General features: G+C 36.5%; 1 protein-coding gene across 2 annotated transcripts in view; it reads left to right on the top strand.

Annotated features, from left to right (window-relative positions):
- Positions 1-20,066, top strand: part of Naa25 (N-alpha-acetyltransferase 25, NatB auxiliary subunit) — a 71,914-nt gene that overhangs the window by 9,378 nt on the left and 42,470 nt on the right. For both annotated transcript variants that reach the window (XM_026386113.2, XM_026386112.2), the window contains 8 exons: positions 1,953-2,038; positions 2,336-2,474; positions 6,196-6,314; positions 13,000-13,074; positions 14,739-14,846; positions 15,579-15,657; positions 18,612-18,723; positions 19,283-19,372. In XM_026386113.2, coding sequence (XP_026241898.1) covers positions 1,953-2,038; positions 2,336-2,474; positions 6,196-6,314; positions 13,000-13,074; positions 14,739-14,846; positions 15,579-15,657; positions 18,612-18,723; positions 19,283-19,372 — 808 coding nt within the window. The remainder of the gene's footprint in view (positions 1-1,952; positions 2,039-2,335; positions 2,475-6,195; positions 6,315-12,999; positions 13,075-14,738; positions 14,847-15,578; positions 15,658-18,611; positions 18,724-19,282; positions 19,373-20,066) is intronic.

Raw genomic sequence — 20,066 nt, 5'->3', positions numbered from 1 at the left:
TATCAACATTAACTTCACTCAAGAAAGATTAGAGATGAATTTCATGTATTCAGTTGGAGTCTGTTGAAAGATTTACTGAGAGTTTATTGGAGGAAAATCTAAACCATATAATAAAATGAGGGGCTGGGTTGTGGCTCAGTGGTAGAGCACTTGCCTAGCATGCGTGAGGCACTGGGTTCCATCCCCAGCACCACATTAAAAAAAAACTAAAGTAAACTAAATAAACAAAATGATAGTCTGTTTCTGTTATTTGAAACTTTGCACCACCAGGACCATATATTTTGAGTTAATGAGCAGAGAGGAACCTGAATTGGACCGACGTTGCACTGCTTCCCATTTACCACACTTCTCATTTTTCTTCTCCATAAATGAATCTGAGCTTAGACTTTCTTTTTTAATTAATAGACTTTATTTTTAGAGCAGTTTTAGGTTATAGAAAATGAGCAGAAAGTGGAGTTTAACAGTTATATGTAGACGTGTGTGTACATATATAGAGAGAGAGAGAGAGAGCGCGAGCGAGCGAGCGAGCGAGCGCGCCCCTGCATCCAGTAGTAAAGAGGTGCTGCAGTCTGGCTAGGCACAAAATCAGGAGCCACTCAAGCAGGAACAAACTTTATTTTTTGAAACTGCCGCCAATGCCCCTTACGCCCCGGGAATCCCTGATCAATCGTTGCACTGCTGCGTTCTCCTGGATCCTAAGAGGAAGTTCCTCCTCTGGAAGTCCCTCCTACCGCACTTCCCCAACCAATGAGAACTCTCCAGGAGTCCCTTAGCAGGCCGAGGCGGACAGCAGGAGTCCAATATCCATATGAATGTAAATCTTAACATAATCATATCATCTCAATCACCTTTCAACCAAAAATGCCGTGCATGGTATTACTTGGCTGTGGCTCTTAGCCAAGAGGGGGAGGAACAGGGGAGATGTAGGTCAAAGGGGACAAACTTGTAGTTACTATTATGAATCCCTGGAGCTCTAACAAACAGCATGAGGATTGTAGTTAATAATATTGTACTATACAATGAAAATTAGCTGAGCAAATGTTAGGTTGCTCTAACCACCCACAAAAATAGTAACAATATGAGGTGACGGTTATATTAATTTGCTTAATTATAGTAAGCATTTTACTATGTACTGTCCATATTTGTATGTCAAGTATGTGTATATCATGTATACCTCAAATACATTCAATAAAAAATTGTTTTTGAATAGGTATAGGTACATATGTAGCTTTGGGAAACCTAGAAGTAAATTGTTCTTCAAAGTAAGTGCTAGCTTCTGTTTTAATCAGTTTTGAAAGTGTCATTTTCCCCTACGTCCTGTCCTGCTTTGTTCCTTATATTCTAGGCTTATGAAGAAAACCTTTAATTTTCTTCTTCACTGAGTAATTAGCTATGTAACAAAGTAAATACTTAATAAATATACATATTTAATTTTGTTTTAGTTGTAGTTAGACACAATACCTTTATTTTATCTACTTTTATATGGTGTTAAGGATCGAACCCAGTGCCTCACATGTGAGAGGGAAGGTTACATCCCATCCATGTAGTCTTGAATCTTCACTAAGGATTAATATAGCCTGGTTATATTGCTTTTGGAATATAGAGTTGTATATAGAAATGTAAAGTCATTTTCTGGGCCATCCTAGCCATTTAGAATTAAAATCATCTTTTTTTTCTTTTGTTTTTGGTGCAGGGCCTTATACATATTAAGTAGACTTTACTATGATGGAATGACACCCTTGGTCCCTCCATGAATCTTTTAAATTTTCTTTTAGGTTTGTGCATGCTAGACAAGTGCATGCTCCATCCCTACTGAGCTGTATCCCAATACTCACCATGATGGTTTTAATGGCAAATTAAGATAGTTTCTGAAACAAGTGAAAGCAGCCTGTGCATTTTCATATTTGTTGTTGAAGAAATATAACAATATATAATTTCTTTTTTTTTCACAGATTATCTTGATAATGGTAATAACAAAATGGCAATTCAGCAAGCAGATAAACTGTTGAAGAAGCATAAAGATCTTCATTGCGCTAAGGTAAGTCCCTTTGCCCTTAAGTTACTTAATTTGTGGATTAGGGTTGTAATTCTTTAAATGGAAAGGACATTTCATCTTTTTTGTTTTTGTTTTTGTGGTACCAGGGATTGAACCCAGGGCCTTGTTTATACTAGTCAGGTACTCTACCATTGAGCTAAGTTCCTCGCTGTTGCTGAGGCTGGCTTTGAACTCATGATCCTCCTGTCTCAGCTTCCTGAGCTACTGGGATTATAGGTGTGTGCCACAGTGCCCAGCTCTGTACTTTTAAAAACTGATTTTTTTTCTCCTTCCTGACAGGTTTTAAAAGCAATTGGTTTACAGAGAACTGGGAAGCAAGAGGAAGCCTTCACTTTGGCACAGGAGGTGGCAGCCCTTGAACCCACAGATGACAACTCACTACAGGCACTGACTATTCTTTACCGAGAAATGCATCGACGTGAGTTTCTTTTCATTGCTTTTTAAACCTGAATTTACAGGGTTTTTTTTTGTTTAATTATTTATTTGGTTTTTTTTTAGTTATACATGGTAGAAAATATTTTGACATACATACATGGAGCATAACTTCCTATTTTTGTGGTTGTACATGATGTGGAGTTACTTTGGACATGTATTCATATAAGAACATAGGAAAGGGTCTGGGGTTGTGACTCAGTGGTAGAGTGCTTGCCTAGCACATGTGAGGCTTTGATTGTCAGCCCCACAATAAAAAAAGGGCTGTGGCTGTAGTTCAGAGACACAGAGGTAGAATGCTCCTGAGTTCAATTCCCAGTGTACCAAAAGGAGAATGAATGAATGAATGAATAAAATAAAGGTATGGTATTCATCTGCAGCTAAAATAAACATTTTAAAAAAAGAACATAGGAAAGTTATGTCCAATTCATTCTACTGTCTTTCTTGTTTCCATCCTTCCTCCCATTCCCTCATTGTCCTTTGTCTAATCTGATGAAGTTTTATTTCTCTCCCCACCCCTGTCCCCGCTTATTGTGAGTTAACATTCACATATCAGAGAGAACATTCAGCCTCTGGTTTTTTGGGATTGGCCTATTTCACTTAGCATGTTCCATCCATTTATTGGTAAATGCTATAATTTCATTCTTTATGGCTGAGTAATATTCATTGTGTGTATACATACCATGAGTTCCTGGTTTTGGATAGTTCTTTTTTTTTTTTTTTCCCTCTCCTTTGTTATACTGGGAATCAGGAGGATTCTACCTCTGTGCCTCTGAACTACATCCACAGCCCTTTTTTATTTTGAGACTAGATCTCTCAAAATTGCTCAGCCTTCTGAATAGCTGGGATTAGAGGGTTGCCACCACCATACCTAGCAGTTTTCACGTGCTTCTGATCTAGTTCTGTTCTGTTTTGTTTTGTTTGATTTGTCACTCATGATTTGCATGGTTAATAGTAAGGAGATTAATATGTAAACCATGATTTGTGAAGACTTTTATTTTGGGGGGTACTAGGGATTGAACTCAACATCCACAGCCATATTTTATATTTCTATTTGGAGACAGGGTCTCACTGAGTTGCTTAGAAACTCACTGTTGGCTGAGACTGGTTTCAAACTCACCATCCTCTAGCCTCAGCCTCCCAAGCCTCTGGGGTTATAGTTGTGTGCCACTGTGCCCAGCGATTTGTAAAGACTTCACAGACAGGATAGTTTACTTTGTATTAAGTTCCTTGAATTGAAATGATTAAAATGAATTTGTAACCTTATGGTGTGCTTAAAGAAGCCCTTGTCCTTATTTTAACTTCAGTTTTTTTAAGTTTTATTTTTTGGAGATCTTGCTGGGTGTTTTAACTTTTTAATATGGAAAATTTCAAATAAACGAAAGTAGAATAGCATAATAATCCCATTGTAACCATTATTTATCTTTATCGATTATTAATACATGGCTAATTTTATTTTGTCCATACCTTACCCCATATTATTTCAGAGCATATCTTTCATTTCATTGGTAAAGAAGTTGGATTAAATAAAGTGTTGTTGTTGGTTGTTTTTTTTTTTGCGCTATTTGTTTTTTGGGTACTGGAGATTGAGCTCAGAGGCATTTGACCCCTGAGCCACCACTGAGCCACATCCCTAGCCCTATTTTGTATTTTATTTAGACATGGTCTTACTAAGTTGCTTAGCACATCGCTTTCTACTGAGACTGGTTTTGAACTCATAATCCTACTGCTTCAGCCTCCTGAGCCACTGGGATTATAGGCATGTGCCACCACACCTGGCCTTAAATAAAGTTTTTATTGTTGATTTTTAAAATAATTTTCTATGAAATCATACATTTTTTTTCATAACATACTATGAAAGAATATATTGCACGTAAAATACTAGTAAATTTGATACATAATGAATACTCATGAACTTACCCCCCAATTTAAGAAATAAAGAACTATTGATATTAGATAGGCTTTCTGTGATGTTACTCATTAATCTCAGTTCCCCCATGAGGTACTTGATACCTTGAACCGTTTTTATTCATTTCCCACCTTGCTTTCTCCCTCTCATTCCTTCGTCCCTTCTTTTCTTTATACAAAGCAAGTGCTCTACCACTGAGCTACATCCCTAGCCCTCTTACTTTTCTTTAAATAATCACCACATTTCTTTTCCTAACTAATAATATATTATTACTTGATTTTGAACTTTATGTAAATTGTTTATACAGTATACTCTATGATTTGCATTTTTCCTCTAATATCCAAGTGGTTGTGCTCAATTCATTTTCGTTGCCAGATTTTCACTGGGGGACTCTGGGCATGTAATTGTTATGCCGTATGACGAATGTCATCATTTTCTAACGATACTGGCAGTTTGTGATTCTTTCACAACCTTTTCAACACTTGGTTTATTTTGTTTTCTTTCTTTGTTTCTTCTAGGGATTGAACCTAGGGCCTTACGCATGCATACTACCCAAGCTAATATTTGGTATTCCTTTTTTAGTGGTACTGGAAATTGAACCCAGGGGTACTACTCTGTGGTGGAGTTACATCCCCAGCACTACCCCATCCCACCCCCCAATTTTAAAAATTGTTTTTAAGTTGTAGATGGAGATAATACTTTATTTTATGTGGTGCTGAGACTTGAACTCTTAACTTTTAAACCTACTGGACATAAAATGTTATTTTATGGTTTAGTTTTGTTTTTAGTTCTTACAAAAGATAAAACTTGATATAAAAGGTAAAATAAAACATTTTTATAAAAGGTAAAAGTTGAAGTATTATATCTGATTATTTAGATGTTATATTGATTCAGGTATATTGATTCTCCTCTAGTGTTTTTAAAAAATAATTTATTATAGGCACATTGGTACACAGTAATCCCAGTAACTTGCAAATTTGAGGCCAACTCAGGAACTTAGCAAGACTCTCTGCAACTTAGTTAGAGCCTGTCTCAAAATTTAAAATAAAAGGACTGGGAATGTAGCTCAGTGACAGAGCACCCCCAGCTCAATCCTCAGTACCTAAACCAAAAAAAAAAAAATCCATTTCACAAATGTTGGTGGTGGTTTCTCTGTGCCAGGTATTGTATCAGTATGAGTCAAAAATGAAGAAAACTCTTTTCTGCCTGGATATTCCTCAAAATTCATAATGGGAAATGGATCATTAGGATGTATACCGAATTGTGTATTAATAAATGCTGTAATAGAATTATTTATAAGATTCTAAGATGGCAGAGAGATACACTGATGCAGTTGGACTGGAGAAGCAGAGACGGTGTTCAGGGAAGGTCTTGCAGAGAAGATTACATCTGAATTGGGTGTTGGATTATGCTCACTAAGTATAAAAGAAGAAAGGAGAATCTATGTGGAGGCAAGAATATGAAGGCATGGAGTTACGATACATCACAGGGAGTCTAGTGGAATTATAGTTTGATGTATCTAGATGATAAACTCCTGGGAGAAAGGGAGGAGAGAGAGAGGCCAGGTCCTGGAGGGTCTGTAAATACTGTAAATGTGATGAGGCTTGATCTAATCCACGTTTCATCCTAACAACATGTAGCAAGGGAATAGTAATGACCAGGTAAGGCAAAGCAGATATCTCTTTCTTTAATGATAAGCGATATCTCTTTTCACCAAATAAGAGACAAATTAAAATGCTTTTAGGGTTTAATTTATTGGAGTATGACTAAATCTCATTTTTTTTTTTTTTAATCTTAGCGGAGTTGGTTACAAAACTTTATGAGGCAGCTGTGAAGAAAGTCCCCAACAGTGAGGAGTATCACTCTCATCTCTTCATGGCTTATGCCAGAGTGGGTGAATACAAGAAAATGCAACAGGTAACTTATTTCCCAAACCTACTGGGCTAAGGGATTTACTATTAAAGGTAAAAGTTTCTTTCATGTGATTTAACTGCTATGAGTGAGAGTGTGTGTGTGTGTGTAATTGAATTCATATATTTGTGTGTGGAGATCAACAGTTATTATTACAAGTTCTTTAAATGTTTTATTTGGGAAAGAATTGATTTTTCTTTTGTGGCTTGATGGTATGTTTTGTTTGGTTTTGGTAAGTCTGGGTCAAAGTGTCCCACTGGTTAGATTCCTGTTGAATTTTCAGAAAATGGACAGAAATCCCAGAGCAAAAAGTGAACAGTCTACAGAAACTTTTTAAAAGTTTATATCTGGTTTGTAAATTTAATTTGTTTCTGGCCTGTGGAAATGTTTTAAACCAATAGGGGAAAATGCCTCATTTTCTGGAACAGTGTTTTTTTTGTTATTTGTCTGCCTGCGATGATATATTTACCAATTATTGTATTTTAGGTGTTCTTTGTATATATTTGAAGGAACCTCATTTGGACATGTTTGAACTAGTGTGTGTGTTGGTAAAGCTGATGTCCCAGAAAAATGAAACCTGCTCATTAAGTTAGGAAGTCAAATTAGTGTTTTTGTTTTTTTTCCCAGTACTGGGAATTGAATTCAGGGGCTCTCTACCGTTGAACTACATCCCCAACCTTTTTTTTTTTGAGACTCTCATTAAGTTGCTGAGACTGACTTTGAACCTGATATCCTCCTGCCTCATCCTCCCAAGTATCTGGAACTACAAGGCTGAGTTTCTAGAGCCAGCTTAAGCTAGTGAATATATATATATATATTTTTTTTTAATATATATATATATATATATATATATATATATATATATTTTTTTTTTTTGGTACCAGGGATTGAACTGAGGGGCACTGAATTTTCAAGAAAAAAAAATTTTGGTAGTTGTAGATGGACAGAATGACTTTATTTTGTTTGTTTTTATATGGTGCTGAGGATCAAACCCAGTACCTCACGCACACTAGGCAAGCACTCTGCTGCTGAGCTACAACCCCAGCCCCAAGCTAGTAAATTTTTAATTTATTTATTTTTGGATAGTAGGGATTGAACTCAGGGGCACTTGACCACTGAGCCACATTACCAGTTCTATTTTGTGTTTTATTTAGAGACAGAGTCTCACTGAGTTGCTTAGCTTTTGCAGAGGCTGGCTTTGAACTTGGGATCCTGTCTCAGTCTCTTGAGCTGCTGGGATTACAGGCGTGCATCACTGTGCCTGACCCCAAGCTAGTATATTTTTAAGGATTGCTTTTTTATAGCTGATCTTTGCGGTTCATGCCTATAATCCCAGTGGCTCAGGAGTCTGAGCAGGAGAATTTCAAGTTCAAAGCCAGCCTCCTCAATTTAAATAAAGTATAAAAAAGGACTGTGGAGGCTACAGTTGTAGCTCAGTGGTAGAGCGTTTGCCTAGGATATGTGAGTCACTGGATTCTTTCCTCATCACCAAATGAAATAAATAAAATAAAGGTATAAAAAAATCACATTTAATAAAATGACTCATTTAGGGGCTGGGGTTGTGGCTCAGTGGTAGAGTGCTTGCCTAGCATGCATGGGGCACCGGCTTTGATCCTCAGCACCACATAAATGTAAAATAAAAGAGATTGTGTCCACCTAAAACTAAAAAAATTAATTTTTTTTAAATGACTCATTTTAAAAAGGGGTGTGGTACTGGGGATGTGTATCTGTGGTTAAGTGCCCCTGGGTAAAATCCTTGGCCCAACAAAAAAGAATTGCTTTTTTTGTGGATACGATGCCTTCTGAAAGCAAAGCTTTTTTATTTTATCTTATTATTTACGTGAAATATCAAACTATAATGATTGCTAAAACGGATAGGGTGAAAGATACCATGTTATTGTAAATACTTACTCCTTAAAATCAATATTTACATTCCTTTATGCAGGTTTCAAATTAGAAGAATTTCTTTTTTGTCCAAATGTAATTCCTTTAAAAAATTTATCATAATTTATTGACCTTTTCAAGAAAAGTATTCAGAGATTGTCATTTTATTTTAATGTAAAATAAAAAATTGGCAATACAAACATATCTATACATATAAATTCTTTTTTTTAATATTTAGTTTTTAGTTATAGGTGGACCCAGTATCTTTATTTTTATATGGTGCTGAGGATCGAACCCAGTGCCTCACACATGCCAGGCGAGTGCTCTACCTCTGAGCCACAACCCCAGTCTGCTACATATAAATTCTTAATGACATTTCTACTTCTAGGCAGGAAAAAAGTGTGTGTGTGTGTGTGTGTGTGTGTGTGTGTGTGTGTGTGTGTATGTGTATAATATAATTTTGGTAATTTTGAGATATAACCCAGGTTACCTCTGAGCCATACCCCCCCCCCCAGCCCTTTTTATTTTTTATTGAGACAGGCTCTCATTAAATTGTTTAGGGCCCTGTCAAGTTGCTGAGGCTGATCTTAAACTTGTGATCCTCTGAGCCTCCTGAGCTGTTGCAATTATAGGTGTGCACCACCATGCCCAGCTGGAAATATGTGTGTGTGTGTGTATGTAATATTTTTTTAGTTGTGGATGGACATAATACCTTTATTTTATTTGTTTTTATTTTTGTGTGGTGCTAGGGATCGAACCCAGTGCCTCACGCATGGTAGGCAAGCACTCACTGAGTCACAACCCTGGCCTTGGAAATATATTTTAAACAAAGTTTCTTAAGAGTATGTGCCAAAATGTTACCAGGGTATAAAGCTATAGTTGCTTTCATCTTGATTTATGTTAATTTTATGATCCAATAGAATACACATGTACTGGGTATATACACACATTCATGAAAAATGATGAGTTCATACAGTAATGATATTCATGTAAATTTTGATATAAGGAAAAGAAATCCATACTGCTTTAACATAGAGCTAGGTTTCATTTTTGTATAGCTTAGCTTGACATGTTGCCAGGAGTATATACATTCTTTGTTTTTGGAGATACTGCTTTAGTGTGGTTTAACAAGTTAAGTTGTTTAATATGGTTTAACCATATATTGCTTTTGCATTATTCCATTCTGATATATTGGAAGAATGAAGTAGTCTAATTTTCTTTCTTTTCTTTTATTTATTTATTTATTTTTTGTTCTGCTTGGATAAATCCTTGTTCATGCTAGGCAAGTGCTCTATACTGAGCCAGATCCCCAGCCTGGAATGTGTAATTTTCATACTACCTTTGTTGTTTAAAAGGTAGTTTAAAATTCTTTAACACCACCCCCCACACACACACACACGTTTATTTTGAATGTAACATGTCAGTCAAAGGTAATAGGTATTTTACAAATTTAATGTCATGTTTCATGAGAGTGAAGGCTTTTGTTTGTTTTGTTCAATGCTGAATCACCATTGCCTAGAGTAGCATCAGCATAATATCTGGAGGTTGGAGGAAAGGAAGCCAGGGAATCAGAAAATTTACTCCAAATCATATGCTTGACAGGTAATATTTAAAACCACCGTAAATGAAGAGTTGTCGTTCATACATTTGTATCTTAATTAGACTTTCCTTTTCCTGTAAATGATATTCCTGTTCTGAATCACCAACTTAGAGCCATGTTTTAAAAACTTGTCTATCATCAAAATTTTCTGTATCAGCAGATCTTCTGCAAGTCTGCAAAATGACAGGATATGGACCTGAAAGTTTTGTTTTATTTTATATTAAATTTTTATATTAATTTCTGATATTCTGCAGTCTTTTTTTTTTTTTTTTTTAGGAATGTCATTATAAAAATGTTTCCTTTTCCCAGATAAGTAAAATGGACTTTCTAACACTTTCCATTCTTTACCTTCAGAGTGTGTGTACCCTGTTAGGCACCTCAAATCATCCCAGGTGCTTTATCTTATCCTGTATATTCATTCTGTCTGCACATCATCTTGATTCTGCCTCTACAGTGCTTTTAGTTTTTTTTATTTGATTTACTTCATCCTGGTTTAGCGCCTCATCCGCTCTTCTTTCCTTTCTTCCTATTTTGTCTCTTTACTGTACTGCTGACATACTCTTCCTTGAGGAATATAGTTTTGTATTTATCATTTCCCTACTCCATGGAGGCTCCTTTTTGAAATCTTTACAACAAAGGTAACTCTACCTCTCAACCCTTTCCCCTTACTCTCAGATGTCCTTTGATTTTCTTCCTATTTTCCATCCATTTTGGGGCTCTAACCCAGGGCCTCCTGCATGCTAAGCAAGTACTCTAACCATCTTGACTTACTTTCTTTAATGTTTTTTTTTTTTTTTTCAGACTAATTTTTTCCCTACTCATATTTGACATACTCACCCATTTAACTATTCAAATATACTTGAATATTTATCCTTACCCCCAATCTAGGAAAGACATTCTGTTTGACTTTCATGGTCCGTGTGGAGGAGTGCTACTTGAGAGAGGCTTTTTTTTTTTTTTTTTTTTTTTTTTAAACAGGTTTTAAAAATAGCTTCTTTGGGCTGGGGATGTGGCTCAAGTGGTAGCGCGCTCGCCTGGCATGCGTGCAGCCCGGGTTCGATCCTCAGCACCACATACCAACAAAGATGTTGTGTCCGCCGTGAACTTAAAAATAAATATCAAAAATTCTCTCTCTCTCTCTCTCTCTCTCTCTCTCCTCTCTCACTCTCTCTAAAAAAAAAAAAAATAGCTTCTTTTATTTTTTTAAAAAGTAATATGTGCATTAAAGGAAAAATAGAAACACAAGCAAAGAACAAAGTTATCCACTCATAAGCAGCTTAGTTGGATGCATCCCCACAGGTTATATGTATACATAGACAACATTCCATTTTGTGTGAATGAGATTGTAGTGTGTATCATGCTTTCCCACACATCATATTTACCAATTGAAATCCCAAACCTACATGAGTATTTTTTGATAACCAAGAATACACCACAACAGCTGGGCCCTATAGTTCACTCCTGTAATCCCAGCAGCTGGGGAGGCTGAGGCAGGAGGATTGGGGAGGTTCAAAGCCAGCCTCAGCAACAGCAAGGCACTAAGCAACTCATTGAGATCCTGTTGATAAATAAAATACAAAATAGGGCTGGGCATGTGATTCATAGTTCAGTTTCCCCTGAGTTCAATTTCCTGTACTCCCTGAAAAAGAATACACTACACCAACTCAATCTGTTAAAAAAAGTTGTATTCCTTTCTTGGGGACAACACATTTTTCCTTAAAGAAGAGGAAAGGAAATAAACCTTATATTTTCTGGAAACACCTAGCATAATGTTTTTGGTTTTTTGTTTATTTTAATTTTTTTGTAGTGGAGATTGAACCCAGGGGCTTTACCACTAATATACATTCCAAGTCTTTTTGTTGAAATTTTTATTTTGGGTCAGGATCTTGCTAAATTGCTCAGCCTGGCTTTGAACTTGTAATTCACCTGCCTCAGCCTTCCAAGTTGCTGGAATTACAGGCAAGTACCACCTTGCCCCGCTCCTAGCATAGCGTTTAGTATATGATAATTTTATAAATTTTATTTATTTTGGGGCACTGGGGATTGAACCCAGGGTGTATTGTGTGCCAACAAGCACTCTACTACTGATTTATATCTCTAGCCCTGTTTATTTTATTTTGAGACACTAAGTTGCCCAAGGCTATCTTTCAACTATCAATCTTCCTACTTCAGCTTCCCAAGTAGCTGGGATTATAGGCGTGTGACATTTATCTATCTACCTACCTATTTATTATCTTTATCTTATTTATTTATTTTTATGTGGTGCTGAGGATCGAACCCAGGGCCTCCCATGTGCTAGGTGAGCACTCTATTGCTGAGCCACAATCCCAGTCCCATGACATTTATTTTTATCACTAACTAAATTTTAGTTATTTGTATACTTTCTTCTTTTCCTAGGTTTTTTTTTTTTTTTTTTTTTTAAATGGCAGTGCTGGGAATTGAACCCAGGGCTTTGTGCATGCTAAACCTTTGGGACAGAGACTCAAATCGAGACTCAAATCTTTGTATCTTTGGCAGGGATAGTTTCTTCTGCCTTATGGGGCTCCATGTAATTTTGGAAGTAGACTGATGATTGGTGAAAGTTTAAAAGATATAAAGTAGCAACTATGATAATTAGCTGATGGAGTTCTTAGCTTCAATTACTACTTGGCTAATTATGGACAGATTTTTCAGTTATTTGAATAGATGTATTTCACTCTTTTGTGCTGTCCTTGCTATGAAGTATTAGCATATTATACATTTCAGTGTGAAAGGATTAGCTCTTAAATAGTGGTATATTGAAAGAATTTGAGTATTTTCCTAATAATTGTTTTTTAAAGTTATATCATAGTGATTTTTTTTCTGATTTTTAAGTTCAAATATACTATCTGGTGTTTATTGCTTATTTGTTTTACTATAACTGGCTAATGTGGTGTCTTCAGTAAAGACTGCTTATTGATATACCTTTATAATTCAAATTTTGTGTTTGCTTGGTTGTTACTAGAACTACACTGAATTGCATTTGGTGAAATATCACTCATGATGTAAAAATTCACCTTTGTGATTACCTCTGTTGCTGTAGCCACCAGGTTACTAGGCACTTAAACCAACTGGGATTTTAATTATGTTGCAGTTCCTTTGGGAAACTTCTTGCCACATATGTAGGTTATTAATTGGTCTCCATATGATGTTTTCTGAATTAAGTATTTATGACTCTCTGTCTTTCAGGCTGGCATGGCTCTGTATAAGATTGTTCCCAAAAACCCTTACTACTTTTGGTCTGTGATGAGCTTAATTATGCAAGTGAGTATGGCATTCAGAATGGAATTGAGGTTTGTCTTTAAAATCATCATATTAATGTGTCTTCTGAATTTCTTGGGTAATGAATTGCAGTGTGTGTATCAAACAAGGACTTTACGTCTTGTCAGTTGACTTTTTTTTTTTTTAACCCCAGTAGTGGGGATTGAACCCAGGGGTGTTCTATCACAGATCTACATCACCAGTACTTTCAGTTTACTTTTTATTTAAAGACAGGGCCTTATTAAGTTCTCAAGGCTGGACTAATTGCAATCTTCCTACCTCAGCCTCACAGGTAGCTGGGTTTACAGACATGTGCCATTGTGCTGGCCTATCAGTTGACTTTTTAAGTTGGGGATATTTGGTATTCTTCATGAGTTGGTATATTAGTTTATTTGTATGCAGCATGGTGTATTTCCTGAGGCTTTGATCCATTGCTGGGTTGTTTGATCAAGTTAACTGGAAGTGTTTGGTATTTTAATCTGATGTTTATTTTAAAGACAATACTGTATGTTAGTGAGCAGGGCAGTGAATTGGGTGGTCTTGCTTAAGCATTTCTCCTTTCTGAGCCTCAGTTTGCTCTTTTGCAGAATGGAGACAGTTATCTCCCAGAACTGCTGTAAGGATCAAAGTGAGATTTTTATGTAGGAAAGGGTAGGGAGGAAGGAGGTAAAATGTGGTGATTAAGAACAGATATTCTGGGGTCAGACATGTCTGCCTTCAGATACATGTGGCTTTTACCACATGAGCTTTTAGGGGAATGTCTTAACCTTAGTTTCTTTATAATATTTACCTTGAAAAGTTGTTTGCAAGGGGTGAGTTCTGAGCAGAATCTCCAACAATGTTAAAATTACTAATGTGTTAATTTTAATTATCAATTTAAGTTAACTAATTAATAATAAAGTGCAGGAATAAGAGGAATTGGCATTTCTCTTCTCGATATCTTAACATCTTTTTTTAATATTTATTTTTTAGTTCTATTAAAATCTGTTTTATTTTTTATGTGGTGCTGAGGATTGAACCCAGTGCCTCATATATGTTAGGCGAGTGCTCTACCTCTGAGCCACAATGTTAACATCTTTAAAAAAAAAAAAATATGTGAGGGGGCTTAAGGAAAAAAAAAAAAGATATCCATAAAGCTTTCTTTTTCAAACACCTGACGATATCCTTGATCTTTACATATTTCTAGAGAAATGTATGAAAAACCTATTTAAAAGTTATGTCATATCATGGAAGTTCTGTATTTCAAGAATGTATGGGGTAGTGATTCTTTTTTTTTTTTTTGGTAGCTTTGGGAATTGAACCCAGTGGGGGTTCTACCTCTGAGTTACATCCTCTGCCCTTTTTATTTTTTATTTTGAGACACGTTCTCACTGAATTGCCTAGGCTGGTCTCAAACTTGGAATCCTCCTGCCTCAGCTGATTGAGTAGCTGGAATTACAGGAGGGGTACACCACACCACACCTGGTAGGATGATGAATGTTTAGTAAAGAAATCTCTTGTAAAGCCAACTACTCTATAATGTATAACTTTGGCAGATTTAGATTAGGTCTAATGTATGACACAGTGGATTGATAAGTGTGTGCCAGAATCACAGTAATGGTCTTCATGATAATATTAAATAGTTCAAGCAGAGAATTAGAATTCAATATGTATCTTCCCTCTTCTAGTCTATATCAGCACAGGATGAAAACCTCTCAAAAACGATGTTTCTGCCCCTTGCTGAGAGAATGGTAGAAAAAATGGTGAAAGAGGACAAGATAGAAGCTGAGGCTGAAGTGAGTGTTTTAAGCCCAACTTTTGTACCACTATTTTGAATTGCAAAATTATGTACTGTTGTTTTGTTCCATCTGTATAGCTGGGTTTCCAGTCTTGTCATTTCTGTATACGTGAAGCTTTGGAAGCTCTCTGCTTAGGTTTAATGAACACTGAGCTGTCTCTAGCAAATATTGCAAGCTGAGATGTGTATGGATGGGGAAGACACTGTTGTCTGATTATTACTGTCTTTCACAACACACTACTAAATCAGTCAGGGTCACTCCAGGAGAACTGGGCTAACACAAATTAATGACACAGACAGAAAAATACCTTTTTCTTTGGGTTCTGTGATTGCCCCTCTGACTCAGCTCCCACAAAGGAGGCAAGGCAGGAAAGAAAGAGGGGGCATACCCAGGTTTTATTGGGGGAGGCTGTTCAAAAGAACATTCCATTCATATTAGGCAGAGGGGTAATGATACAAGGGGCAGCCCGCTTGCACTAGGTAATGCCCACTCCCAAAGCTGTGCTCTTCTGCTGAGTGGAAATGGGGATCTACTTCCCTCCCTGTCAGGGAAACCAGTCTCCATATTTTCATCACTCAAAGCTAAGGAATGCTCAGCTCCTGTGTGGCAGTTTCCAACAGCTTCATCTCATTAGAAGATAGTATCATTTTCTATTATTTTAAAAACTTTCGTATGACTATCTTTTATTGAAAAGTTTCAATGATTACACTTGTTTATTTCTTCTACAAGGTTGAGCTTTATTACATGATCCTGGAACGACTGGGAAAGTATCAGGAAGCCTTGGATGTCATTAGAGGGAAATTAGGAGGTAACTATTAAAGTTTTCCCTTTTTTTTTAATTTTTATTTTTAATTGTAGACGGACACAATACATTTATTATTATGTGGTGCTGAGGATTGAACCCAGTGCCTCACATGTGAGAGGCAAGTGCTCCACCACTGAGCTATAATCCCAGGCCCTTGTTTTCTTAGAGTATTTTTTCCTGGTAAGACAGGAAAATTGTTAATTGAATCCTCTATATGAAGAAAGTCCTTCCTCATACAGAAACAAAGATATGAAGATATAAAAAAAATCATGTATGATTGTCACCTTGTTAGATTTTGTACTAGGGATTAAATCCATGGGCACTTAACCACTGAGCTACATTCCCAGCTCTTTTTATTTTTTATTTTGAAACAAATTCTCACTGAGCGCTTAGGGCCTACCTTGGTAAGCTCTGAGATTGGTCTCCAATTTGTGATCCTCCTGCCTCAACCTCTCAATATATTGGGATTTCAGTCATGTGCCACCATGCCCAGCTAAACAACTGTCTTTTTTAGTTGTAGATGAACCCAATACCTTTATGTTATTTATTTTTATGTGGTTCTTAGGATTGAACCCAGTGCCTTATGCATGCAAAGCAAGCACTCACACTGAGCTACAATCCTAGCCCTAAATTATTTTTTGTGGGGGGGTTACCAGGGATTTAATTTAGGGGCACTTGACCACTGAGCTCAGCCCTATTTTGTATTTTATTTAGAAACAGGGTGTCACTGAGTTGTTTAGTGCCTCGCTTTTGCTGAGGCTGGCTTAGAACTCCTAATCCTCCTGCCTCAGCCTCCTGAGGTGCTTGGATATCAGGTGTGTGCACCTAAAGTACTTTTTTTGTTGGTGTGTGTGTGGTGCTGGGGATTGAACCCAGAGTCTTCTGCATGCGAGGCAAGCACTCTGCCGGCTGAACTATATCCCTGGCCCCTGAACTACTTATTTTAAAAATTTATTTATTTATTTATTTATTAATTACATTTGAATCAGATGGGATATAATTATATCCCATCTGAACTACTTTTTAATTGAAAATAATTTTTGGATTCAGAAAATTCAAGGAGTGTGGAAGGTATCCTAGATCTAAACACCTACCCCAGAGTCTCTTTCATTTACTAGTTCTTTATATCCTTCAAAAGGTACATGTTCCCCTCCATTTTATTTTTTGGTACTGGAGCTTATACCCGGAGCCCCTTTACCACTAAGTATCCCCAGCCCTTTTAATTTTTTTATTTTGAGTTAGGGTCTCATCAAGTAGCTTAGAGCTTTGCTTAGTTGCAGAGGCTGGCTTGAAACTTGCTATCCTCCTGCCTCAGCCTCCTGAGTTGCTGGAATTACATGTGTGGGGTTTTTTTTGGGTTTTGTTTTTGTTTTTTAATTAACATTTTTTCAATGGTTCATTCACAGTCAGTGAGAATAACTAACTGTATATGAGTAGCCCCATATCGTTCATTAGGTGCATTCATAAAACGACTTTGTTTAATACAGGCATATGTATCCTTTAGTAGATTATATACAGTATTGAAACTGTAATGCTATTAAATTGTATAGAATATAGAAATTATTATTTAAATTTTTTAATATTTATTTTTTAGTTGTAGTTGGACACAATACCTTTATTTTATTTATTTATTTTTATGTGGTGCTGAGGATCAAACGCAGGGCCTTGCACCTGCTAGGCAGTTGCTCTACCACTAATCACAACCCCAGCCCTATTGTTATTTTATTTTATTTTTTAATATTTATTTTTTAGTTTTCGGCGGATACAACATCTTTGTTTGTATGTGGTGCTGAGGATCGAACCCGGGCCGCACACATGCCAGGCGAGCAAGCTACCGCTTGAGCCACATCCCCAGCCCCATTTTTTCTTTTTTTCCCAGAGTGGAAAGTAGAGGCTTTATTAAAGGACAGCAGAAAAGACTTCTCCCGGAGGAAGAAGGGGACCCAAGAGATGGAATCCCCCCATTGTTATTTTTATTGTAACTTATTCTCTAACTTTAGCATTCTTACAGATGAGTAAAATTCTACCATTCTGTTTTTATTTAGCTAGATTATAAATCTATGGATAATTAAAATTTAGATTCTGTACAGGAAATTAATAATGTAATTATTATTATCCTAATTTGCTAAGTTATCCTCAAAGGACAAGGCAAATCTTATCTCGTCAGTACTCTAGTCCTATTTTTTTTTTTCCTCTTCCTAATTGTTGGGAAAAACTCAATCACTTCTCATTTTTGTCTTTTTCCATTTCACTTTGCTTATCCTATCAGCCCAACCCTCCTTAATGTTTTAAGACTATACAGATTGAATAAATTTACCAGTCTTTAGATACTATTGGGTTTTTTTTTGTTTGTTTTGAGTAACGGGGATTGAACTCAGGGGCCCTCAACCACTGAGCCACATCCCAGCCCTATTTTGTATTTTATTTAGAGTCAGGATCTCACTAAGTTGCTTAGCGCCTCGTTATTGCTGAGCCTGGCTTTGAACTCACTCTCCTCCAGTCTCAGCCTTCTGAGCTGCTGGGATTATAGGCATGCGCAACCATGCCCATTACTATTGAGTTTTATAAGCCTGTCCCACATACTCAATCCTCAGCCCAATATATTGTGGATCCTTGTGTTTTACTGAGAAAGTTATAAAAATTTAGGGTCAGAAATATACTTTTTCCTGCATATGCTATCGTGCATGCTTATAAGGCTGGGTCAGGAAGATTTTGAAGTTGAAGCCATCTTGGGTAACAGAGACTCTGTCTGAAAATAACAATAACAAAAATTCCGTAATGTATTTTTTTCTCTTTAGCAAAATAACTATTATAAATTAGTAATTTATAGCTAATAGTGGTAATATTTTCTTAGAGTGTGAATGAAAAAATGTGACATTTTTCTTGTGATTTGACTTTATTCTGGTTGTAAGTAGAAATGAAAGCAGTTCACCAACTTTTGTAACTTTTAATTGCAGAGAAGCTGACAAGTGAGATTCAGAGTCGGGAAAATAAATGCATGGCTATGTATAAGAAGCTGAGCAGGTGGCCAGAGTGTAATGCCCTTTCCAGGCGCCTCTTACTAAAAAAGTGAGTAGATGCTGCTTTTTGTGCTATGAGACTGCAGTGAGGCTTTAAGACCTCACTGTAGACACATTTTATTTGTGTATTTTGAGATTGCTGGGCATAGAATATTCTTGTAGTTATGTTCTGGATGTGTTTTCAATGAGCCTTCATCTTTTAGTAAAGAGAGATAATGGTACTTTTACCACCGTGATGCTAAATATTAGTTGAGTCTTGAGAATGAATGTTGAAAATTATTATTTGTCAAATTCAATAAAGCTTAAAATAAGGCTTCCTTCCTACCTATGCCACCTCCAGTTTGATAGTGCTATGTGGGGAGTTTTCTGTTAGGAATATTAGTTTTCTAGACCTGGTCATTTTATTGAAGTACAGAGTAGTCTGTTTCAAGTTTTTTTTTGAAAGTGACACTGGAATGCTGCCCTTTTAGGGCTGCAGAGGGAGGGGTGGATTATTCTTGGCACATACGAAACTAAAACTTAGGAAATTAAGTTAACATCATGGTTCCTAAGGCAGATTTGTCACAACTTGGGTTTAATCCTGTGTGCATCATTCAATCTGATTTTAGCTCAGATGACTGGCAGTTCTATCTGACTTATTTCGATTCTGTCTTTCGACTGATTGAAGAGGCCTGGACTCCTCCTGCTGAAGGTGAACAGTAAGTCATCTTTTTTTCCTGAATTATAGTGACTTTTTTTTTTTGGTACTGGGGATTGAACCCAGGGGCACCTAACCACTGAGCTACATCCAGATCCCTGACTCTTTCCCTTTTTTTTTTAAAATATTTTTATTAAAGAGAGAGTGAGAGAGGAGAGAGAGATATACAGAGAGAATTTTTAATATTTATTTTTTAGTTCTCGGCGGACACAACATCTTTGTTGGTATGTGGTGCTGAGGATCGAACCCGGGCCGCACACATGCCAGGCCCAATAGTGTCACTTTTTAATATGTGGTAGCTTAAGAATTTCATTGTCAGCCATTTTAACTCTCCTTTTCTGTCTTATAATATATTCCTTTGAAAGTAAGAATCATCCCCCCCCCCCCCCGCTTTTTTTTTTTTGTGTATGTGTGTGTGCAGGGTATTGAATTCAGGGGCACTTGACCACTCAGCCACATCCCCAGCCCTATTTTATATTTTAATTAGAGACAGAGTCTCACTGAGTTGCTTGGCACCTTGGTAATTTGCTAAGGCTGGCTTTGAACTCAGGATCATCCTCCTGCCTCAGCTTCCCAAGGTTACTGGGAATTAGATTTACTGGGATTACAATAAAAATTACTAACCATTTTTATTGTTTTATAATTATCAAGGTGTTGTTTCTTGTTTGAAAATTTTTTCTTAATAATTTAATTTG

The sequence above is a fragment of the Urocitellus parryii genome, chromosome 3 (assembly GCF_045843805.1).
Source record: "Urocitellus parryii isolate mUroPar1 chromosome 3, mUroPar1.hap1, whole genome shotgun sequence".
NCBI lineage: Eukaryota > Metazoa > Chordata > Mammalia > Rodentia > Sciuridae > Urocitellus > Urocitellus parryii.
The sequence above is the reverse complement of the archived record's forward strand: the minus strand, read 5'-3'. Positions and strand labels throughout refer to the sequence as shown.